The following is a 25,706-nucleotide window of genomic DNA, read 5'->3' as shown; positions in this document are numbered from 1 at the left end:
AACGAAACACTATGAGATCAATGTTACTCATAATATATGCTATACACGGAAATACGTCACTTGGACATATTACTTCCGTTTTTTAATATAGGATACCGTTGACTATTCGATAAATGTTTGATCATTCGTCTTATTCAAAATTAAATATAAAAAATTTAAAGTTATGCTTAAAGAACATTTGACGATAACTTAAGTCATAAAAAATAAATGATAATTACATGATTCTTTTAATAAGAGAATAGTTTGCAGCAAGTAGTTACCATCGAGCGAGGAATAAGAATGGTGACGTGCCGAGGTGTCATATGTTCGGTAATAAAGATTGAAGATAATAATTAATAACATCATTTCTGGTCAGGGAGCATCGAGATGTAAAGCTCCTGGAGCTTGGCTTAGAATGGTGATTATCAAAGAAAATCTTAGAAAATTGAACTCATTTAAACCGATTGTCCCATACTTACTTTATGACCATTTGATTAGATTGATCTAAACAAATAAATTGGATCGTAAGTGATCAAGTCCAACCTCTGCTCCTCCTTTACAAACCGACTTTGAATATCGCTGATTGGTGGGTAATGCTAAGTTGGACTTTGGTCCCATGAAAATAGTTCAGCAGTGGAAAGATGTCATTTTTCTGCGTATGTGCTTTGCCTAAAAAGATATAAATATACTTTTTATCGACTGATTACATGTGAATATAACAATTTTTTAAAAAATTAGAGAAATACAGATTACTCGCCTGGGAGAACGGGAGATACCTGATATACCATGCTGGCGCACTGCCGTCGCCACGATGAGAGGCGAGACCAAGCTATGGGGCACGCGCCTTGATGTGGTGTTGCCTCAAGGGCACACGACACCAGCATGGTGTCACCGGCTTGCCTAGCGCGAGCGACCGACGTCCACTCACTGTTTAACCCGTCATTTCTCTCTATACACGAATAATCACCTCACTCTAATTAGAAATAAATAGATTGATATGTCTAATATATTAGATGAAACACCTAAAAATTATTAGTATGTCCTAAAATACGTAAAGACATCTATGGTATACAAGAAAAAGTTTACTTGAAGTTTGAAAACTCAAAGAAAAATAAGATATGCTAAATATTTTTTAAAAAAGAAACATATCGTAGAAAATAGATAGGAATCAACTTCTTTATTGTAACATAATATATTTTTTTATAAATTCAAAATTGCACGGTCCTAAATAATTTTAGTTTAAAATTTATATGTCGTAAGGGTAATTAGCAGAAAATCATGGCCAATGCCTAAACAAAGAACTAATAAATACATATTAAAAAAGGAGTCAAAAGAATATTTAGAAAAATATCACCCGCACATAAACCATCGTAATAAAAATATAAGCAATATTAAATAAGATGTCCGCGCAAGTGCGCGGGCTAATTTCCTAGTTGTATGAATTAACTATAAAATTGACTATCATTCATTTGGAGCCAATAGTTTGGCTATACTATATTACTATTAAACTTGCTCTTAGGTCTTGTTCTGTAACATCCTTAAAATTCGACCAACAAAATCGAAACCCTTAAAATGAGGACCTTCAAAAACTTTTAAAATAAATTGCATCATGCCGGATTTATTCACCTATTTTGTTTGGATTTTATTGCGGAGTTCAATTAATCATGAATAAGAATAATTAATTAGGAATAAACCCTAAAAATAAATTGGCAAAATAAATAATTAAAATATAATTTAAAATAAAGTTTAGGTAAGGTTGGAAATAAATAAAATATTATCACGACCATATTGGTAAAATTAAATTTAAGTGCGATGGAATAAGAATTAGCCCTAATTAAAATTCAAATAAGTTGTATTAAAATAAAATATGGGTAATATTAATCTTGGGTGAATCCTCTGATTAGAATAACACAAATAGTGGGTAAACTTCATTTGTGTGAAAATTAGAATTTATGGGACAAAGATTTGAATAGGAAATCAATCAAAATAGGTAAAATAGAAAAAATCACTGTTCATTGCCCCCTAGGTGCATGATGTGGTCCTAGCCTAGCCCTTCCCCTCCCTGTCACCATCGCTGCCTTCCCTCTGCCGCGCCGTGCGCCCTAGCCAGCCTCGCGCCCCACGCCGCCCGTCGCCACGCCGTCCGCCGTCGCGTCGCCGCTGCCGCGTCGTGCCGCACACCATCACCATCGCTGCCGCGCCCTTGAGCCCCGTGCCGCCGTGCGCCGTCGCTTCGCCTTGCGCGCGCCGCTGCCGCACCCCCCCTCGCGTCCTGTCGCGCCGCGCACCGTCGTCGTCGCCGTTGCGTCGTCATCATCACCGCGCCGCTGCTGCGCCGCGTCGCCCGTCCCGTCGCCGCGCGCCCGTCGCCATCGCCGCCTCGCGCCCCGCGCCCCTGCCCTGCTACACGCTCGTCGCCGTTGCTCGTCACCGTCCCGCACGCCGATGCCCAGCCGCGCCGAGCCCTGTGCTGAGCCGCACCGAGCCCCGCGCCGCGCCGCCCGCCCGTCGCGTCACCATCACCCTGAGCCCCGTGCGCCGCCGACGCGTCGCCATTAAGCCGGCCACCGCTCCCTGCACCCTATAAAATTTCCCACGTCGCCATTCCACCCCACACCCCCCCTTCACCTCCTCTTCCCCTCCTTTTACCCCTTCTTCCCCCACCGCTGCCGCCGCGCCGCCGCGCCGCCGCCTGGTGTCGCTGCCGCCGTCGCCGCCGCCGTGCGCCGCCCTGCCGCCGCGCCGCCGCCTGGTGTCGTTGCCGCCGTGCGCCGCCCGAGCCGCCGCCGCCCACCGGTAAGCTGAGCCGCCGCCGCCCTTTCTTCTTCCCCAGCCGGTCTCGGTAGGCAGTAAGAGGGAGAGAGGGAGAGGAAGCAGGAGCAGAGAGAGGGAAGAAAGAAAAAGAGAGAAAAAGAAAGAAAAGGAAAATAGAAAATAAGAGGAGGAAAAGTAAAAGAGAAATTAGGGGAGAGATTAAGGAGGTTTGGAAACTAAAATAATTTGGATTTAATCTAGATTACTTTTAGTTGTACAATTACAAAATTGCATATAATTATAGATTATTTTTGATAATTTCCTATGAGTAATCAATTTGCGGTAGAAATTTGGATTTATTTATTAAGAGCTATATAATTGTGTTGGGTTCTTAGGAGGGTACTTTTAAAATCACAAAATACCTTAGGTTGAGTTAATTAAAATCGGAATTGTCATATTTCGCGAATAATGTAATATAGAAATCACCTCTCGCGCTCGCTTTTTGATTTGGTTTTTATTGGATTTTATTTGAATTCTAATTGAATTCAAATCGTTTCTCCGCACGTACTTTTATACCTCGAGGGAGTTGCGGATCCGAGCAAGGATCAAGACCTGCAGGATTACGAGCAAGGCAAGTCATCACTATTCGTTGAACGTGTTGATCCCAATTGCGAAATTATTTTGTTTACAAATAAAGTTGCATGCAATGATGAACATCCTACTTGTGATTTTGCCATGCATTGATTATTGTTTATCCCTTAAATCCTTGTAACCATGATTACGTATGAGTCCCTAGTCAATTATGACAAATACTTAGAAATGCTACTCTAGATTCATGCATACTCATATTTATCAAATGCTATATGCTTGGACAATTAGTACCTTTGGGAAGGTAATTGAGATGTGGCATGTGGAGACATGAGCGCCACATTGCCATGATATTGATGACATGATTTGTAAAGGAGAAATAAAACCAAACAACTGTTTTCGACTGGGGCGGCAGGAGGATTTGGGTGGTGTCCGGAAAGGCTAGTGCCGTCCCTGGTCAGTTAAGGACCGAGCCATGAAGTTAAGCATGAAACGACCCTCGTACAACTATGCTTCTCATATGGGTATAGACCTAGTGGAGTAAATAGCCGAGCGGAGGCAGTATCCTTGCATAGTGGGTTTCTTGATGTGTGAGGCAGGGGCTCTACGGTGGGGCAGCCATTGGTAGGACCGGGAGGCGGGTGTCTACAGTGGTGTCGCCATCGGTAGGACTGCCACGTGTAACGCATGTGTGAGTATTCCCTTCCCGGGTGCGCTAGAACTCCTCTCACTGCTAGAAATCGTATTACGCCTAGAGTGCACGAGGATGTAAAGTTCATGGAGCGGGTACTGTCAATGCGAGGTTATCGAAAGGCTTTGCCGTGACGCATCTCATGTGTTGGGACGAGTCTCATGTGTTGGGTAGTCGCGGAGTACGGGTAAAGTGTACATCCATTGTAGTGTGAGTAAATTAAATCTATTCGAATAGCTGTGCTCGCGGTTATTGAGCACCGGGACGTGTATTATAATTGGCTAGACTTTAAATTCTTAACTTGTGTGGGATGGGATATTACATGATGATTTTTGTGCTGATGGAGCCACTTCCTAAGAGGAGGAAATGTGGACGTCCTCAGAAAACCATGACGACCCAATGACGGGAAGCTATCCTTGGGATCAGAATGGATGGTGGACAGAACCGTCATTGTTTAATGTGAACACTGGTACTAAAATTTGGTCTGTCTATGCTAGGTCGTCTATGCTAGGTCTTAGGCTTGTGAAAAGAATTACAAAACTTGCTTTGCACAAAAAGAACCATAGCTATTCCTTGAATACCCTGTATCATGTGCATTGTTGTTGTGGTGACTTGCTGAGTACGGTTGGTACTCACCCTTGCAATATACAAACTTAACTAGAGTTCAGAGATGATGCTTCGGAGGATCCCTATGCTTATTACCAGGAGGGTGATGAAGATGATGGCGCTCAGTAGGTCTTAGTTACGGTCGTTGCCTGTGGCAATGACGTGGCGCTGCCTTAACTCCGCTGCCTTATCTGCTTCTGCTTTTGGAATGTATTCCGGACCATTCGGTCCTATGGTCTAAGACTATGCCTGCGGGCCTATGATGTAATAATTCGCTCTAGACTCTCGTGTATGTGCACTTGGTATTTCAGCTATAAACTCGTGTGTACCAGACTACTTGATCTACGGAAATGGTACTGTTTACACGATTGATTCCTGTTATAAAAATAGAGGTCCACATGTTCTTCCTTCAACGAGGCATCCATCGAGTCTTTAGATCTATTACATGATACTACTACCTCCGTCCCAAAATATAATAACTTTTAGCTGTCCAGATTCATAGCCAAAAATGCTTATATTTTGGAACGGAGAGAATAGATGATAGTGATACCATATCGTAAACAAAGTTTGATTTTTTTTTTGGGTTGCCGTGCATACCCGACAAGCCCTAGTCCGCCCCTGAAGGACGGTAAAATTCATATGGAGCTACAAACAAATAGTAAAAGACTTTGAACTATCTACTGTGCCATAGCACTAGTACAAAACTATCACCTCCCTTACCCTATTTGATTGTAAATTAAAGATCTTGCTGCAAGCATTTGTGAGACACAGTAGTCGAATTCAGGGAAACAAGTTTTGCATTTTTGTTATGGAATGTTATATCTGCTTGGATAAATTCATTTTTCGTGAACCAATCTGACAGCGGCAGAGGCGATACCGGTGGCGTGCCGACTGTTCCTCACTGCTGGCTTGGCGGCACAATTTAACTTCAAGATAGTTTGCATCAGATGGTGAGTTTAGATCTGGGACGGAGCCACAGCCCAGGCTCGCTGGCGCAAACTCTACTAAATTTTAATATTAATAAGTAAATTGATAATGAAATTTTATAACAACTACTAATTATATTGAAATTTGCTAGGCTTCTTTCTGGCTCCGGCACTGGTTTAGATTACACTATGTTGAATTCTAATGGGCTATTAAATCAATTAATCTAGTGTGTTTTTGTCAATTTTTGGCGCAAGATTAATTGTGCCGCAAATGATGCCTTTAGATCACCTTATGTTTCTCAAACGTGCGCAATCTTTTAAAAAAAAGTTAAGGCATTTATTTTTGACATTGGAAATTGGAATGCACGTTTAGAATTATCTTTTTCGTAAGAAAATACTAGTACAATAAAATCTACTATTATATACTAAAAGTCCATTAAACTTCCTACAAATGTTCTAAAGCCGCTATATGGCACTCCTATAAACGCTCTTAAGCCACTATATGTGACTTGTCTAATCTCACCGTTAATTTTCACTTAAATTGGTGGACCCGTTCTAATCTCACAGTTGACTTTCACTTAAATTTGTGGACCCATTATTTTACACCATTAGATTAGATTTATTATTTAAAAAATAATAACTTCCCCCTCATGTAAACATTGTTATGAAACAACAGGGTGATCTCATCCATATAAAACGATGGATCGCAACCGAAGGCAATTGCGCCTCTTCCCTAGGCCTCCTTGGCAACGGACGCGATGGTTCCCAACCATCGCGTCTCCGGTTGCCACCCCTTCCACATCTATATATTGTACCGCATTGATCAATAAAGTGATTGGCTTATTCTTGTGTTCAATTCTCTCTCTCGCTCAATCTCTCTCGCTATAATCAATTCCACTTGTAACACGTTATCAGCACTTTCGCTCTCGTGAAGGAGATCGCGAAGTGAAAGGAGGAAGAAACAATCGCTTTTGATCTCAAGAAAAGCGAAAAACAGAAGGTACGATGCCTACCTTTCATTGGATTATGGATGCTGTTCTCGGCCTAGCTCGCAATCAGCGCGCCCGTCGTCTTCGCCATCTTCTCCGTCGATCGGAGAGGACTCGCCGCCACCACCACGGTCGCCACCAACACCATGAACGTCGGGCTAGGGCTGGTGGCCGTCACCACCACCCTCGTCGACGCATCGTGGTGGCCACTACTGCGGTTGCTCCTCCTTCCCCGCCTCCGTCTTCGGTTGCCGCAGGGCCTCGCCGTATCCATGTGCAGGGGGTGCAGTACTGCGACCACCATGGATGGACGGCAGTGGTGACACTGCCCGGCGAGCCATGCGATCTTCCCCCGGAGATGGAGTCGCTGCCGGCCCCATTTGTCGACGCTTCTCCACCATCAACCGCTCCTTCACTACCTCCACCGACACCAAGCCGACGCCGATGCCGTTCCCCAACTCCGGCGCCACCGGGGTTCGGCCGGACTGGTACCCTGGCTACGCGCACGGGGGAGCCGCCCTTCTTCAATCCGTCCTCATCTCATCGTCACACCGGTGAAGCCGCCGCTCGCCGTCCTGGCCTCCACCACACCTTCATCGCCGTTCCCCATGGCTCTCCTAGCCGTACACTCCCTAACGGGGTGCCAGGGAAAGGCGTTTGGGCTCGGCCGGCTTCCGACTCCGACAAGGATCGGGAGCCATCGGCCTAATCCGGCCGGCCAACCGCCGGCGGATGGAGGGGCAGCCGAGGCGGCAGTGGATGGTGGATGGCGACGGCGGTGGGCGGCGGATGGTGGATGCAGGCGGTGGCGGCGGCTGAAAGGGGGTGGAGACGTGTGGCGGTGGTGGGAATGGAGGTAGCAGCGGCGGCGCATCCCGCGTCGGTGTCGCACAGGGAGATGGCGGCGACAGATGGCGCGGCGGCGGGGGAAGGGCAGCGGTGGACAGGTGGCATCATCGGCTGCGTGCCCCATGGCGGCGTCGACAACGGAACGGCGGCGGCGGCGGCGGCGGATATCCCACGGGGGGCGGTAAGGGTTCTAACCCTAACTCCCCCCCCCCCCAGCGCCCCCCATGCCTTTTTGGTCACGGGCCTAATGGGCCGCGACCTGGCACCCCCCTGCCCCTTCCTTGCCGGCACAATGCCGCATGGTGGTGGGCCGAATCCTTTAGATTTCGGCCCACCACCCAATTTACCATTTAATTTTTAGTTTTTTTAAAATTTATTTTCAGCAGCAATTACATTTTAGTCCCTATGTTTTATGTAATTTAGTGGAAACAGTTCATCAGTTGTACACATTATTATGTAATGGTCCTATAGACCGCTGATGTTATGTGTTTATTAACATAGGTGTTTATTTAAATACCCTGTTTCACTAAATTTATTTGTTATCTTAATAACATGCCTTTTGCATATTATTTTAAGACACGCTCTACTTTCTCGCTTTATTAATTTACAAAATTCTATAAATTTTGTACTTTGATTTAGCAAATTCTCTTAATTATGTACAACATAATTAATGGAGGATTTAATGCATGTTCCACTTCACAATTTGACTTGGAAATTAATCACATGTCGATGGGACTAACTATCCCATCTGGGCTTCCGATATCAAAATCAATTTTGCCTCTCGTGGGATTTTAAATACAATTAAGGAACCCAATGATGGGGACCCGCCAATGGAGAAAAGGAAGTTAAATACAACCCTTTTCCTTTTAAGGCTCTACATTCACAAGGATCTCAAACATGAATACATGTTAGAGATGAGCTCTCTCAATCTTTGGAAAGCTCTGAAAGAGCGTTATGATCAGCAAAAGGAACTCATTTGGCCTGAGGCTAATTATGAGTGGGTTCATTTACGCCTACAGGACTTTAAAACTGTGGCAGAATACAACCATGTTGTTCATAACATTTGTTCCAGATTGAAGTTTGCAAACAAGAGCCAATGAAGGCAGAGAAGATAGAGAAAACAATATCAACTATGCTTCCGGAGGACAGGATACTGACTCAACAGCATCGCGCTAACAATTTCTCTTATACCAAAAATCCCTCAAGGACAAAAAAATCTTCTGAGAACACAAGATTTGAAGCCCACTTCAATCTTACACATGAAGAACGCCCCGAGGTTGCAAGTTCTCACCAGGCTCCTGTTGAACCAGAGAGAAACCTCAATGTTCTCCCAGAAGATGTTGCCCCACTCTCTACGATGGATGATATGTTCATCGAATACTGCTCAACGGACCCACTTGGAGATTTGCAATAATCTCGGTACGTCCTACTTAGAGATGAAGCTGCTCTTATCTCAGTGTGCTTGAAACAGTATATTGATATCCTATAAGTTTGCCAAACAATATTGGTTGTAATAAGTAGATAAGTACGAACTCCCTTATATTGTAAGGTTGTATGGCTTGCTAGTCATTAGAGTATGTACTTTTAACATATGTAAACGTCATACTATGTATTTGATGTTTTAATTATTGTATGTATGTATATATATTGGATAAAGAATTCTTAACCAAGCAATTCTTCTTTCATTATAGATGTCTAAGTATATCGCTCCGATTGGAGAGGATTATGTCTTGTGGACAGTGGTACCACAAACTCTATACTTAGGGAGATCAAATACTTTCAAACTCTCAAAAAGAGAGAAGGCAAAGTTTTGACTATATTGTTTATTATTAACCCTATAAGTATTTATGCACAAGAAAGCAAAGCCAAATAAAGCACAAGTCAATTATTAATTTCTACAATGTAGATTACAAATTGAATGTTAAATACTCGATGCATGTTGACAAGTGTCATGACATCTAAGTACACATAAAATAGTCGCCACTACAATGATCCTATATATAAAGGAGTGTCCACTGGAATAATTAAATTAATATTTATAATGTTCATCAAGTCTCTCATGAGTTATATTCACTCATGTAAAATAATTTGTCATGTAAATAAATTGAGCTCTCTATATAAAATAGGTTTATAGGAGTATTCGATTCAATGTATAGACCAATATTGCATCAAGTCTCATAATACCTTCATAGAATAAAACTTAAATAAATTAAACCTATATGTGTAAAATATATTTGCTAAACAATGAACAAGATCAATGTGCCATCGTATTGATAGGGATACATCGGAATGTTTAATCCATTATTATTCTAAGTCTGAAAAATATATAAGTCACCTTGGGTCAAAATCCAAGTTTATCAAAACAATTCATTTGTGGGAGAAATACATAAATATTCAAATCAAATATTTGAATTCTCAAAATCAAAGTGTATAGGTTACATCTCAATTCCAAATCAAATCCCATTCACTTTTGCAGATTAGCCCTTCCCCTTTCTCTTTTTCCTTTTCCCCCATTCCTTTTCTTTTTCAGTCGTCACTATTCATCGCCCATGACCTGTTCGATGTGGGCCCAAGCCGCTCCCTCACCTCGCGCCGCATCCCTCCGCATCTGCGCTCACGCCCGTGCTGCACCACACCCGCGCCTCCTTTCCCTCGGCCGCGTCCGACCCTAACCCTACCCGCGCCGCGCCGTTTGCCGCGTCCGCTTCGTACCTGCCTTCCGTGCGCCGCACCACGGCACGCCGCGCCCGCGTCATCCCTTCCATACCGCGTCGCGCCAGGCCTCCAACCGCTTCCCCGTTTCCTTCCAGGAAACACGGAGATGCGCCGTTGCTATCCCGTCGCCACGACAGATAACGGCCACCACGTCGCCCTTTCGTCATCATTGTCCTCTCACCATCTCCTCGCGTCACATCGTCCCACGTCGCGCCCATCGGATAAACGGCTTCTCCTCTATCCGTCTAGCTGCGAGGCCTGCAACCCTAGCGCCACCATTACTCCATGGATCCCCAAATCCCCGAGGCAGTGAGAGAGGAGGAAGCTTAGCCGCGTCAACCTCCCTAAATCTGGGCGGTAGATAGCCATCGAGTGCGCCAACTGCCGACCTTATCCTCCACGCCATCTTAACTTATCCCCAAGCCAAGCCCGCCATTAAAACCCTCTCTTCTCTGTGTCTCTTCCTCGAACCGTAGCCGGACCTCCAATCGAACACCTTGTGTGCATACCTTCACTACCACTGGTAGAGCCAAAGCCGGCGTGGCTGACTGCGGGAGCCGTGGCCTGGGTCGCCGCCGCCGTCGCCGCTACCTTGGGTCGACGCCGGAAGCCGCTGGACGTCGGGGAGAGTGCGTCGAACACCTGCGTGCGCTGCCGACGTCGATTCGCCTCTGCCTCACCCGCACCGTGCCACGCATCACCGACCTACGCCATTGCTCCACCGCATGGTAAATCCTTGCGCTCTTAGCACCCTCTGGTGACCTAGAAACATTTGGCCCCCTCGATTTGAGGTGTGTGTGCCGCTGCTAGCCTGCCGACGGGCCGCCATTGCGCCGCCGTTGAGCTCACCGTAGACGGCACTAGTTCCAAACTAAACTAGGCCATATTATTGCATGAATTGGTTCACTAGAGACCCTAGATGGTTAAATCGAAGTCGTCTGCGCTTGAATCGACACCCATTGAGCCACCGCCGTTCTCGCGATCTCGGCACCGCCGCGCGCCATCGCGCCGCGCGTCGGGTGGCCGCCGTGCCTCGCCGCCCCCGCCGACGGGTTTCCGGTGATGCGCCGCCACCTTTCCCCACCGCGCGCCGAGCTGTCCCGGCTAGAGCCGTCGGACCGCTGCGCGCCGTTCCTCTGTTTGGCCGCGAGCGAGTGGTAGAAGACGACGGGAGGAAGAAAGAACGAGTGGAGAGAGAGAGAAATCGTGTAGGACCCACATGTGATTAGCGCACAGTAATCCTATCCCTAATGGTTATTAGACCACTCAATGGCAGTTGGGTCCCTATAGTTAAAATCTAAGAAAACACAATTATATATTTTGACCATATGACAGGCAGGACCCACTGGTTATTAAGCAAGCCGGTTTGCCCACATGTCAGTCACTATAGTTATGGATAATGTTGGATTAAAAATAAATCAGTTATGAATAGTACCCTTTCACAATTTCCCGAATTAATTCAAACTTCAATCTTTAAACTAGCATAACTCGCTCATTTTAACTCGGATTCGAGTGAAACTTGAACCTAAATTCATATAAATTCATAAGCTTTCCAATAGTATATAAATAAATTTTTAATAAAATATATTTATAATTATTAAATAATTAATATCAAAAGATTAGATAATGGTTAAACTAAATAATGTGTTAATAAATACAATTGATATTGTACAGTAGAGTAGATGTCAAATAATTATATTTAACATGTTTTGTCACTGTAGCAACCACATAAACTAATTATGAGTGATGTTTCAAATTAACGGATGTTTAGGAAAATACTAGTATTATTTAATATTCAGTGGCAGTATAATTAAAAGTAAATTACGCTCACGGTACATAAACTTGTATGGTGGGTGCAATTAGGCACAACAACTTGTAAATTGCTTATTTTGGTATAATAACTTGGCTAGTCCATGCGAATCTAGGCCAAAACGATCCACACAAGCAAAATTGATCTAATCTAACGCATACTGATATGTAATTATTATTACACATAGAAATTTAAAGTTACAAAATATGTTGTTATTATCCGCATGATACTTTTAAGATTTAGATTGATAAAAAAACTGAAATAATTAAACATGCCCGGTCATAAAAATAAAATTTCAATAAAATGGAGCTTCTGAACATATAAATTAGAATGAATTTCCTGGTGTTACTTGCACTATGGCATGCCAGAAATTGTCTTGCCCTAAAGATATAAATAAACATAAGATGAGTTATAAAGGAACGAAAATTCCTGAGAAATGAAATGAAATAAACTTTTGCATCACTAATTTCTCCTTTTATTTGGATTGCAAATAAGATCTCCAAAACATAATCAAGCGTGTAAATTAAACTGCTACCTCATCAGTACGTGCTAAGTTCAAACAATTTTGCTTGTTTGGATCATTTTGGTCCAATCCGCACAATTTAGGCAAGTTATTGTACTGAAATGAGCAATTTGTAAATTGTTGTACCTATTTGCACCCACCACACAAGTTAGTTCATGTACCGTGAGCATAATTTACTCATAATTAAACCATGACTTATAAAAGTTTAGCTTTATAATTGAGTAGATAAACTAGGAAACACATAAAAAAATCCTAAGCTTGCTTAGGAGAAATAATAACAGAGCTAGTATGATTAAATCACCTAAATAAGTTTACTTAATACAATATCATCTGGAATAGTCTATAATTAAGTTGGTTACCATTTATTAGTAACCCAGCGGTACTGCAGGTGCTTTAACTCGCCCTATCACACATATTATATCGCTTGTACAAACTAGGTCGTGTATAATAATTAAACTACAATATTATGGACCACACTAATCTAACCTACAGAGCACGTAATTCATTGGAACCCTTATACAGTAATGTTTGTAGAGCGATGCTTATACAATCCATCCCGTTAGAACTCCTGTTATGATTAAATCATCCACTGAGCCTTGGTAAATCTCCTGTAGGGCGTCACCATTTAATTTACAATCAAAACTAGTTTAGCAATGAACTCCCCATAGCCATAGTTGATAGATATTGAGCCGTAGACCCGTAGTCCTGAGTATTGAGTTCTGTATGTGAACAGCCCATAGTTTAGACTTCGTAGCACCTTACAATCCAGTAGCAAGCACGAGTTGTACGAGCAGCCCTAGGTATATCCCCAACATTTATATTTTGTTTGTGCATATGTGATTGTTGCTTGAATATTGGTTTTTCTCGCGTATTATAGAAATTGTATATCGGTTAGTCGTGAGGCAACATATGCAGCTTCCAGGAGGTGAAGGTTGATCAAGATTATACCAAGAATAAGGACTATCCTGAGTAGGCAAGTCATCACTAATCTTTGAGCATGTTGAACCTATTGCGAAAATTATGTTGATTTAAATAAAATTTGCATGCTATGTATGAATATGAATGTCCTGCTTGTTATCCGCCATGCCTTGATATTGAATAACTGTATGACCATTGTAAACCATGCTATTGTGTGTCTTTAGTCAATATTTGACAAATGCTTAGTCATGCTAAACTAGAATCATGCATTCTCATATTTATCAAATGCTATATGCTTGGGCAACTACCTTAGGGGAGGTAGTTGAGATTCGGTATGTGGAGACATACGTGCCACATTACCATGACATGGATAAAATGATTTGTGAAAGGAAAATTATTATTCACAAATGTTTTCGACTGGGGCGGCTGGATGACTTGGGTGGAGTCCGATAAAGGTTAGTGCTGTCCCTGGTCAATTAAGGACCGAGCCATGAAGTTAAGCATGAAACGACCCCAGTACAACCGTACTTCTCATGTGGGTATAGACTTAGCGGAGTAAATAGCCGAGCGGAGGTGGTACCCAAGCTGTAGTGGATTTCTTGATGTGTATGGGAGGCAGGGGCCTACGGTGGGGCAGCCATTAGTTGGACCGCGAGAGATTAAGTGGTGTCACCATCGGTAGGACTGCCATGTGCAAACCTAAACTTAACTATAACTTAATGAATGTGTGAGTCTTTCCCCCTCGGGAGCGCAAGAACTCCTCTCACTGCTAGAAACTTTGGAGGCCTACAGTGCATGAGGACTAAAGCTCATGGAGCTGGTACTGCCAAAGTGAGGTTATTGAAATGCTTTGTCGTGACGTGTCTCATTCGTTGGGACTTCGGCTCATGTGTTGGGCAAGTCACGGAGTACGGGTAAAGTGTACATCCACTGCAGTGTGAGTAAACCAAATCTATTCGAATAGCCGTGCTTACGGTTATTGAGCACCGGGACATGTATTACACTTGGCTAGACTCTAAATTCTTAACTTGTGTGGGATGGGATATTGCATGATGATTTTTATGCTGATGGAGCCACTTCCTGAGAGGAGGGATGGTGGACGTCCTCAGAAAACCATGACGACTCAATGGCGGGAAGCTATCCTTGGGATCACAATGGATGGTGGACAGAATCGTCGTTGTTTAATGTGAACACTGGTACTAAAATTTTATCACTCTATGCTAGGTCTTAGGTTTGTGAAAAGATTTGCAAAAATCCTTTACACAAAAGAACCTGAAGCCATTCCTCGAAATACCCTCTATCAAATGCATTGTTGTTGTGGTGGCTTGCTGAGTACGGTTGGTACTCACTCTTGCTATTTACATATCTTTTAGTAGAGTGTTGAAGAGAAGGCCTTGTCGGTATGCTTGCGTATCCAACAAGATGATCAGAGTGCGGTCTTGTTCTAGGTCTCGTTCCCCAGTCGTCTGCCTGTGGCATGTTAACCGGGCCCTTATATTATTTTGCCTTCCGCTGTTATTCTCTGATAGTTGTTGGCCTACCTAGCCCTAATGTAAGTATTTAACTCTTTTAGCCTGAATTCATTCGTGATATGTTGTGATTCAATTATGTATGTGTGTACCAACTACTGATCCATGGATTGGTACGGATAAACACAGAAGATTTCCGATTTCCAAAATCGGGGGTCTATAGAGCTGGTATCAGAGCATATCGACTGTAGGTTGAGACCCTAGATAGAATGGTCGTTAGTTTAAGGACCCTATATTTTACAAATATATTTTTAAAGGCAAAAAAAAGGGAGAGTTGTGAAAACATTCAAATACTGTTGACTCATCTTACCTCTCTTGAAAAATGTCTGATTCCGATGCGTCGAAAAGAAAAATTATTTTGATACCTTACATCTCAACCTTTCCTTTGAAAACACGATCTTACCACTTCATTTGTGATTGAAAAATATTGGTTCTATATTCTTACCTGTAATTCAAAATTGTAGGATAAGGCCGAAAGAAATTAAGACGCTATAGGAATATTATTGATTGTTGCCGAAACCTCACCTCACCCTCGAATGTAGACGATTGCATCATATGGCATGAAAACCAAAGTGAAGAAAAAAGAAAAGATCAGAAACTAACTTATCGATCATGACAACTTACCATTTTTAGAACTAGTTTCCTCTAGTTACACTCTCGTACAGTAGAAGTGAAGTCTTGACTAAGCCGTTAGTAACCACAAATGTACTACCTTCGGCATGGGAATATCACAAATAACAATAAAAATAAGAGAAACCGACTGCGTATCTATGAGAAAGCTATGCAAGATTGGTAGTTGTTTCCATAAGCATACAATGGTTTGAAGGGCATGAATCCATGGAAAACTCAAGATGATATGCTGATCTGGGAGTTTGATAAAAGGAACCCTGTATTGGATAAGAATACATAGATGAAGGATAAAAGAAATAGGAATTTGTTGGATTTCAGCTCCGGGTTTTTTAAAGACCAAATTTGGTAAGATACAAACCAGGTTCGGCATTGGAATCAAAGTGGATGCGGTAAAGAATCGGATTCGAAGAACAGAGTCTGCATCGGCTGCGAGGGCATCGGGTGGGTCTGCATCGGGTGAGATGGATCGGACAGAGGGCAGCCGATACAGCCGATACTGCCGATTCTAGCAAGATCAGTTATAGAATTGCTTCTAGAATCGGTCAACGTGCTTCACAAGGATTGCTATGTTGGAGATAAGCTCTCGGATAGGCAACTGTATCTAGTAATTAGGATACTTTATGTAATTTCCTTGGAGATATGATTAGGCAAAAGTCTGCCGTAAAGACTTATGTGTATCTTAAAGTTTATTAGAGATAAGAGTCGTGTCTGACAAGGACATGTTATGTATCTCGGGTATAAATAGAACTTGAATCCATGTAATCAAACTAACGACAAGTTCAATAACACTTTCGGCGCATCGCCACCCTTTTCTTACGTTTGTTTCGACGAGTTCTTGCTTTCGGGTTGAGCTGCATCAGTTTCGATCTTCAACTAGAGGTAAAACTTGTTATGGCGGCTTGCATTCTCGGGATTAGTGCTTCCATCTTTATGACACTCTAATCTTGTTTATGTAATTCGTCGAGTTATCAAATATGCCTTATAATCTTTATTAGTTTCCTTATCTAACTTATAATCGGCTGGTTTTTATTGTGAGAAGTTAGCCGATAGAGTTAGGTCTTGTTATTGATCTAGATTATTTAGCATATCTACCATCTGCTGGAGATTTTCATCATCTTGCCTAGATCTTACATTTATTTTTATGCTTAATGCTGCATCGGTTGAGTTCGATCTATTGAGTAATATCTATAATTGTAATATCTAGCCTGTTTTATGTTTATCAATAGAGATAGTGTCGGAGTTTCAGCCGACCTTACCTGATTTAGCTATCTTTGAATTATATGTTTGATTGTTATGCTAGATTTGTCCTTTGTGTTAAGATCTTATTGCATTAAAGTATATTAGGCTTTCTGTTTGATATATTTTGCTTGTTTTGCTATCTTAATATAGAGTGGTATCGGAGTATTAGCCGATACATGCTAGATCTATATGATCGGCTATGCTATAAACGTCTATATAGTCATTACTTTAATATATGTTTCGACTTCAGTGATTTATACTGTCTCGGCATGGCGACCGATCTATCCCAATCACTTAGTTTAAACATATGTCGAAGGAAAGATTATATGATGTTAATATCTACAGCCGATCGAGTAGATTTAGTTTTATCTTATTTATTCAATACTGCCGATCGATTCCAACATGACATCGGCTCAAAGATAAATGATATGTCATCGGCTCCTAGCCGATCGGCTATCGTTTGTGGATTTAACTTCGCTTTCTTGTCTTTTATTCTTGTTGATTGCAGGATCAAATCAACTGGCACGCTCACGAACCTAAAAGCAAGATTTTGGACCTGCACAGGAGTTAAGCAGATCTTACAGGCCAGTATGTGTTTTTCGCATCAACACGCTTGTGGCACGCCCAGTGGGACACGAGTGCAATAGTTTTTTTTTCAACATTTCGGACGGCAAGCAAAAACCCCCGTCTACCAAACCACCACCAACGACAGAAGTTATCCCGGAGAACATCATCCCGGTAACACTGGAGAAGCTGACGCCCGAACAGATGGCAGAGTATGAGCAGATGATGAAAAATCTGAAAACTCAGTACTTGCACTCATTCAAGCAGACACGTTCAGGCACAGTTATCCAGAGGTACAAGCTGAAGGTAGTTTCTACCGATGAACCTGAGACAAGATCAGCTAAGGGCGGCAAGCCCAAGGACGATAAAGGTGTTGAGGGAGGTAGAGGTGACAATGATGAGGAGCCCAAGGAGGATGACACTGAAGAGCAAGAGACCTTGGTGTTCAACAACTTCCAGGATCGGGTTGATTATGCTGTTCATCAAGCATTGATCAATCAGTCAGGAGTGCTTGTCAATACTTTGACCAACATGATTAAATCTGTGGTTGATGGTACAATTGCTGAGCATCAAGACAAGGGACCAGTTTTTCTGCCAGAGGGTGTATTCCCACAATACAGGAACTTGGTGACCGGCAACCAGCAGCACAATGTACCCCTAGGCCAACCGACGGTGACAGCTTTGGGTGCAGCACCAGGAGCATCATCGTCGGCATTGAGACAGGCGGGTAACCCTCATGTGTTGATGAGAGAGCAACCCCAGCATGCCGGTCAAAACATCAATCGGCTGACTCAGGATCAGGTGGCAGCAATGTTTGGGTCACCTCAATCAGGTGTCGAGCCGATTCAGCCGATCAGGCAGTAGATAGTGCAGCCGATTGGGCAACAGACAGGCCATTTGATACTTACTAGGCAGAGAACACCTATTTGAGCTCAGTTTATGTCTGGACAGCAAATGCGTAATGTGCAATAGCCTCTTCAGAGTTATCCTGGTGGCAACTTGAATTTTCAATATCAACCTCATTCACCTCAGGTTCAGTACCAACCAGGGGGATCACCTCAACCTCAGCTTCTGCAACAGTTCAATCAAGTTGACCCAATCCAGCGGCGGATGAAAGGAGTGCCCCAGTAGAAGCCCTAGGCCGATATGATTGCAGATGTAATGAAGGAGCAGTTCGGCCTCAAACCGAAGGACACTGGAAACTTGTATCGGCACCCCTACCCTGAGTGGTTTGAAAGAGTACCACTGCCAGGCCAATACAAGGTCCCTGATTTTTCAAAATTCTCAGGACAAGACAATGTGTCAACTTATGAGCATGTCAGCCGATTTTTGGCTCAGTGTGGTGAAGCATCGGCTGTTGATGCATTGAGGGTTAGATCGTTTCCCTTATCCTTGTCTGGATCGGCATTCACATGGTTCTCTTCGCTACCTTACAATTCTGTTCATAGCTGGGCTGATCTAGAAATACAATTTCACAGCTATTTCTACAGTGGAAGTCATGAGATGAAGTTGTCCGATTTGACATGGTGAGGCAAAGGCATGATGAAACTGTACAAGACTACATTCAAAGATTCAGAGATATGAGGAACATATGTTATAGCTTGGCTTTGACCGATTCTCAGCTAGCCGATCTTGCCTTCCAAGGTTTGATAGCTCCGATCAAGGAAAAGTTTTCGGCTCAGGATTTCGAGAGCTTGGCTCATCTTGTCCAGAAGGTGACTTTGCATGAGCATAGATTTGCAGAAGCCAAGAAGAGCGGTTTCAAGAAAATTAATCATGTATATCCTTATATGTATGAATCTAAGGAGGATGATGACTCCGAAGTGGCAGCAGCTGAATGGGCTAGGAGCAAAAAGGTTGTGTCATGCCAATGGGTGAAAAATTCCGGAAAGGAGGAGAAATATGATTTTGATGTCACCAAGGCTGACAAGATTTTCGATTTGCTACTTCGGGAAAAACAAATTCAACTTCCTGCTGGCCATGTGATTCCATCGGCTGAAGAGCTGGGAAAGAGAAAATATTGCAAGTGCCATAATTCTGGAACTCATACCACCAATGATTGCAAGGTTTTTAGGCAGAAAATCCAGTTGGCAATTGAGGGTGGAAAAATCAAATTTGATGACTCGAAGAGGCCGATGAAGGTTGATGGCAATCCTTTTCCTATCAACATGGTACACACATCTGGGAGAGCAGCCGATGGGGGAAACCGTCGGAACTCACAATTAAATTCAACAAGAATTATTAACAAGTACCAGAGAAGATATGACAAACAGCAGGAACAGGAATATTTTCATGGAGATAATGATGGTTTCGATCCTCATTGGGATTGTGAGTTTTTCAGATTTTGCTGGAATGAGGGTATGAGACTGCCATCAATTAAAGATTGCCCAGAATGCAGTGATATTGCAGGGAGTTCGAGACGATCCTACAACATGGAAAATCGGCTAAATCAGAAAAGGCTGCCTGTTCATCAGAGATTGGGACCGATTCATCAAGATAATTTGCAAGAAGATGATGATAATGAGGCCAGGAAATCATAGTGGTTTCCTTCTGGTATTTTCACAAAGAATCAAAAGAGAAGGATACAAAGGTTGAGGAACAGGGAGCGATTTCAAGAAGTGCAACAAGAGATCAACCATCGGCTCAAGAAGACAAAGACCAAACAAGAGTGTCGTGTTAAAAGCAAAGTGCTTTCAGCCGATGAAGTTGAAGCCGATGAGGCAAAGATATTGCTTAAGGGTAAAGCTGTTGCATCTACATCGGTAAATATGGTTTTCATACTGCCCGCTGAGTATGAAGCTAGGCAGGCCGATGTTGATGAGGTAGAAGAAGACTCTGTTAGGTTGATTTTGTCACTAGAACAAGCAATTTTTGAGAAACCAGAAGGGACAAAAAATCGGCACCTTAAACCATTGTATGTTAATGGGTTCGTCAATGGGAAGCCGATGTCCAAGATGATGGTCGACGGTGGGGCTGCTATGAATTTGATGCCATACACTACATTCAGGAAGCTTGGCAAGAATGCCGATGATCTCATCAAGACCAATATGGGGCTTAAAGATTTTGGTGACAATCCATCGGAGACCAAAGGAGTTTTAAATGTTGAGTTGACAATCGGCAGCAAGACTGTTCCTACCACGTTTTTTGTCATCGATGGGAAGGGTTCCTATAGCCTGTTGCTTGGAAGGGATTGGATTCATGCAAATTGTTGTATTCCTTCGACCATGCACTAGTACTTAATTCAATGGCAAGGTGACAAGATTGAAATTGTGCCAGCCGACAGGTCAGTTAATGTTGCTAGTGCCGATTTAGCTCGTTGGGAGATGGACGGGATTGATTGCCTGTCTGGAAAAGTTTGGGAAGGAGATTTTCTAAAAGTGTCCGATTGTGATATATAGCTAACTGAAGATGGAGAGCCCAAATTATTACTTTGAGGGCGTCGTGGAGGGTTCAAATTTCTACACCAAGGACACGGTAGAAGATCTCGATGGCAAATTAGGACAGGGTTTCATGTCGGCTGATGATTTGGAAGAAATTGATATAGGTCCAGGAGATAGGCCAAGGCCGACATTCATCAGTAAGAATCTTTCTGCAGAATTCAAAACCAAGCTAATAGAACTATTAAAAGAATAACGAGATTGCTTTGCTTGGGAATATTATGAGATGCCAGGACTCAGCCGATCGATTGTTGAACATCGGCTCCCTATTAAGCCAAGATTTAAACCACATCAACAACCACCTAGGAGGTGCAAAGCTGCAATGTATGACGCTATCAAGGCTGAGATAACTAGATTATATGATGCTGGTTTTATTCGGCCATGCCGATATGCAGAGTGGGTTTCTAACATAGTTCTAATCATCAAGAAAAAAGGCAAGCTTAGGGTATGTATTGATTTTCAAGACTTGAATAAAGCTACCCCTAAGGATGAATACCCAATGCCAATTGCCGATCAATTGGTTGATGCTGCTTCAGGGCATAAGATTACAAGTTTTATGGATGGCAATGCTGGTTATAATCAGATTTTTATGGCCGAAGAAGATATTCATAAGACTGCTTTTAGATGTCCTGGTGCAATCGGCTTGTTTGTGTGGGTTGTGATGACTTTCGGCTTGAAAAGTGCTGGAGCTACGTATCAAAGAGCCATGAATTATATATTCCATGATCTATATATTCCATGATCTGATCGGCTTGTTGGTCGAGGTCTATATTGATGATCTGGTAGTTAAATCAAAGGAAGTTGAAGATCATATAGCCGATCTGAGGAAGGTTTTTGAGAGAACCAGAAAATATGGTTTGAAGATGAATCCTACAAAGTATGCTTTTGGCGTATCGGCTGGACAATTTTTAGGACTTCTTGTTCATGAGAGGGGAATCGAGGTAACTCAGCGGAGTATTAATGCAATCAAGAAGATTCAACCTCCGGAGGTGTTGACAGAAAACACGTGGCCTGGAAGATCTACTTAACTCCAGTGCAGGTCCAAAACTCGCCTTCGGATGTGTTAGCGTGCCAGTTGATTTGATCCTGTAATCAACAAGAAATAGAAGCAAAGAAATCGTAGTTAAATTTATAAATGATAGCCGATCGGCTAGATGCCGATGACATATCATTTATCTTTGGGCCGTTTCATCTGTGTATCGATCGACAGTTATAAATAAGTAAAGAAGAACTAAATCTACTCGATCGGCTGTAGATATTAACAATATATACTCCTTATATCGATATATACTTAAATCAAGTGATTAGGATAGATCGGTCATCATGCCGAGACAGTATAAATCACTTAGATCAAAATATATGTCAATAACAAGATTATATATGCTTATAGCATAGCCGATCAGATAGATCTAGCATGTATCGGCTAATACTCCGATACTACTCTATACCAAGATATTAAAGCAAGTATAATATATTGAGCAAAAGCCTAACATACTTAGATACAGCACTATCTTAACATAAAGGGCAGATTTAACATATCAATAAGGCATATAGAACAAATGAAGTTAAATCAGATACGATCGGCTGAAACTCCGATGCTATTCTAATCGGCAACTAGAAAGCAGGCTAGAGATCGATATTCTAAGCACGACTTAATAGATCAAACTCAACTGATGCAGCATTAAGTATGAAAAGAAGAATGATATCTAGACAATCAAGCCGCTAGAAGTTTCATAGAATGGTGGATATCTTATATAATCTAGATCAACGTCAAGATCTAACCTAACCGGCTGTCTTCTGCATACAGATATTGGCTGATAGTAGTCTAGATGGCGATATTGCTAGAGATTATATAAGATATATGATAACTTGACGAATTACATATCCGAGTGATTAGAGTGTCATGAAGATGGAAGCATTAATCCTAAGAACGCAATCCATCACGACGGATTTTACCTCTTGTTGAAGATCGAAATCGATGCATCCCAACCCGAAAGCAAGAACTCGTCAAAATAAAACTAAAGCAAAAAGGGTGGTGATGCGCCGAGATTGTATTGAACATGTGTGTTAAAAGTTACATAGGGCTCGGGGTCTATTTATACCCGAGGATTACAAGATATGCCCATACCGGACATGACCATTATCTCTAACAAACTCTAAGATATCATAAGTCTTTGCAGCAGACTTTTGCCCACACTTATCTATAAAGAATTTACATAAAATATCCTAACTAATAGATACAATTGCCTTCCCAGGACTCTATCCATGCGTGGCAATCATCTTGAAGTACATTAACTTGAACCCGATGTCGCGCACAAGTCGTATTGTCAGAATCGGCTATACCGGCTTATTTACCTCGACTCAGACTCAGCCGATCTTGTCGTAGCCGATCTGGACATCAGCCGATTCCTGCCCTGTTTTCAAACTCGATCTCTGTTTCTGACTTTGCTTCGATTTAATCTTCTCTCCGACGCTGATGTTACCAAATTTGGTTGTTAACACATGCCCCCCAAGTCCGGAATATTTGATAATGTTCCGGATTTGCCATAAGCCGACTCCGAACAAGTTTCGCACTCCGCTACTTTTAACCGTTATTCCAACGCTTTAAATACTAACCGTTACCCCCGAGAAATCTCACGCTGTGACTTCCGTTTTCAAGCAAAACCTTTTCTCTCTCTTCTTGGCGATTGCTCTGGCGCAAAGGTGATTCCTAGGTGACTTCCTTCCCGGTGAGATCTCCGCCCGCACCAATGTTCTCCGACGCTGATGTTACCAAATTTGGTTGTTAACAGGAGGACAAGACACAGCTACAGTCATTGATCGGCAAGGTTAATTTTGTTCGAAGGTTTATATCTAACTTATCTGGGAGATTGGAACCTTTTACACCTTTGCTAAGGTTGAAAGCCGATCAAGAATTTACTTGGGGGGTAGAGCAACAAAAAGCTTTGGACAATATTAAGGCATATTTAAGTTCCCCTCCAGTTTTGATTTCTCCATAAAAGGGAGTACCTTTCAGGTTATATTTATCAGCCGATGAGAAGTCAATCGGCTCAGTTTTGATTCAGGAGTTAGAAGACAAGGAGAGAGCTATTTTCTATTTAAGTCATAGGCTCTTGGATGCAGAAACTAGATATTTCCCGGTGGAGAAATTGTGTTTGTGTTTATATTTTTCTTGCACCAAGTTGAGGCACTATTTGTTATCCAATGAATGCACTATAGTGTGCAAAGCCGATGTGATCAAATATATGCTATCGGCTCTAGTGTTAAAAGGAAGAGTTGAAAAGTGGATATATGCCTTAACAGAATTTGATCTCAGATATGAGTCACCCAAGGCAGTCAAGGGGCAGGCTATAGCCAATTTTATTGTGGAGCATCGTGATGATTCAATCGGCTCAGTTGAGATTGTACCCTGGACCTTGTTTTTTGATGGATCAGTTTGCACTCATGGTTGTGGTATCGGCTTGGTTATAATTTCTCCTCGGGGGAAAAGTTTTGAATTCGCTTATACCATTAGACCTTATGCCACTTACAATAAAGCAGAGTATGAAGCAGTTTTCAAAGGGTTGCAGTTGCTTAAAGAGGTTGAAGCCGATGCTGTAGAAATCATGGGGGATTCATTATTGGTGATCAGTCAATTGGCAGGAGAATATGAATGCAAGACTGATGTATTAATTATCTACAATGAAAAGTGCCGAGAATTAATGGGTAGTTTTCGGCTGGTGACTTTGAAACATGTCTCTCGAGAGCAGAATATTGAGGCTAATGATTTGGCTCAGGGGGCATCAGGATACAAGCCGATGGTGAAAGATATTGAAATAGAGATTACCGCGGTTACAGCCAATGATTGGAGGTATGATGTATATCAATATTTGAAGAATCCTTCTCAATCGGCTTCACGAAAATTGCGCTACAAGACCCTAAAATATACCTTGTTGGATGATTAGCTGTATTATCGAACGATTGATGGGGTATTGCTCAAATGTTTGAGTGCCGATCAAGCTAAGGTTGTGATGGGCGAGGTGCATGAAGGAATTTGTGGTACACATCAATCGGCTCACAAGATGAAGTGGTTGCTTCGGCGCGCAGGGTATTTTTTGGCCGACAATGTTAGAAGATTGCTTCTGATACTACAAGGGATGTCAGGATTGTCAGAAATTTGGAGCAATTCAAAGAGCACCGGCATCGGCTATGAATCCTATCATCAAGCCATGGCCCTTCAGAGGATGGGGTATTGATATGATCGGTCAAATCAATCCACCTTCAAGCAAAGGACATAAGTTTATATTGGTGGCAACCGATTATTTCACCAAGTGGGTAGAAGCAATTCCTTTAAAGAAAGTTGATTCTGGAGATGCAATACAATTTGTCAAGGAGTATATTATCTACTGATTTGGGATTCCTCAGACCATAACATTTGATCAGGGATCGATCTTTGTGTCCGATGAGTTTGTTCAGTTTGCCGATAGCATGGGTATCAAGTTGTTAAATTCTTCACCATATTATGCACAGGCCAATGGACAAGCTGAGGCATCTAATAAGAGTTTGATCAAGTTGATTAAAAGAAATATCTCTGATTTTCCTCGACAATGGCATACAAGATTAGCCGAAGCATTGTGGTCTTGTTGGATGGCTTGCCATGGATCAATTCAGGTTCCTCCTTATAAGCTTGTTTATGGACATGAAGCAGTTTTGCCTTGGGAAACTACAATCGGCTCAAGGAGAATAGATTTACAAGATAAGTTAACAGCCGATGAGTATTACAATCTTATGGTAGATGAAATAGAAGATCTAGTTCAATACAGATTAAGAGCTCTTGGGAAGGTGACTAAGGATAAGGAACGAATTGCTCACCATTACAACAAAAAAGTGGTGCTTAAGTCCTTTTCTGAGGGAGAATTAGTTTGGAAATTGATTTTGCCGATAGGAACTCGTGATAATAAATTCGGCAAGTGGTCACCG

The 25,706-nt window shown here is 42.4% G+C and overlaps 1 protein-coding gene across 2 annotated transcripts; it reads left to right on the top strand.

The window, feature by feature from the left end:
• Positions 1-10,578: 10,578 nt before the first annotated feature.
• LOC127753531 (uncharacterized) lies at positions 10,579-21,989 on the top strand. 2 transcript variants are annotated; one of them, XR_008012590.1, is made up of 2 exons: positions 10,579-10,825; positions 13,308-16,323. XR_008012590.1 is itself a non-coding variant. In XM_052279017.1 (2 exons), the coding sequence occupies exon 2, from the start codon at positions 18,834-18,836 to the stop codon at positions 19,848-19,850; it is 1,017 nt and encodes a 338-aa protein (XP_052134977.1). In that variant the 5' UTR covers positions 10,579-10,825; positions 17,255-18,833; the 3' UTR covers positions 19,851-21,989. The 2 variants fall into 2 exon arrangements, 1 of the variants encoding a protein (XP_052134977.1); XM_052279017.1 differs by lacking the exon at positions 13,308-16,323 and adding an exon at positions 17,255-21,989.
• The last annotated feature ends 3,717 nt before the right edge of the window (positions 21,990-25,706 follow it).

The sequence above is a fragment of the Oryza glaberrima genome, chromosome 10 (assembly GCF_000147395.1).
Source record: "Oryza glaberrima chromosome 10, OglaRS2, whole genome shotgun sequence".
NCBI classification, from domain to species: Eukaryota; Viridiplantae; Streptophyta; class Magnoliopsida; order Poales; family Poaceae; genus Oryza; species Oryza glaberrima.
Note: the sequence above shows the minus strand (reverse complement) of the source record. Positions and strands in the feature narration are given on the sequence as shown.

Excerpts from the sequence above, each read along its gene's own strand:
- LOC127753531 (XM_052279017.1), top strand. The coding sequence starts at position 18,834 with ATGGTGAGGCAAAGGCATGATGAAACTGTACAAGACTACATTCAAAGA.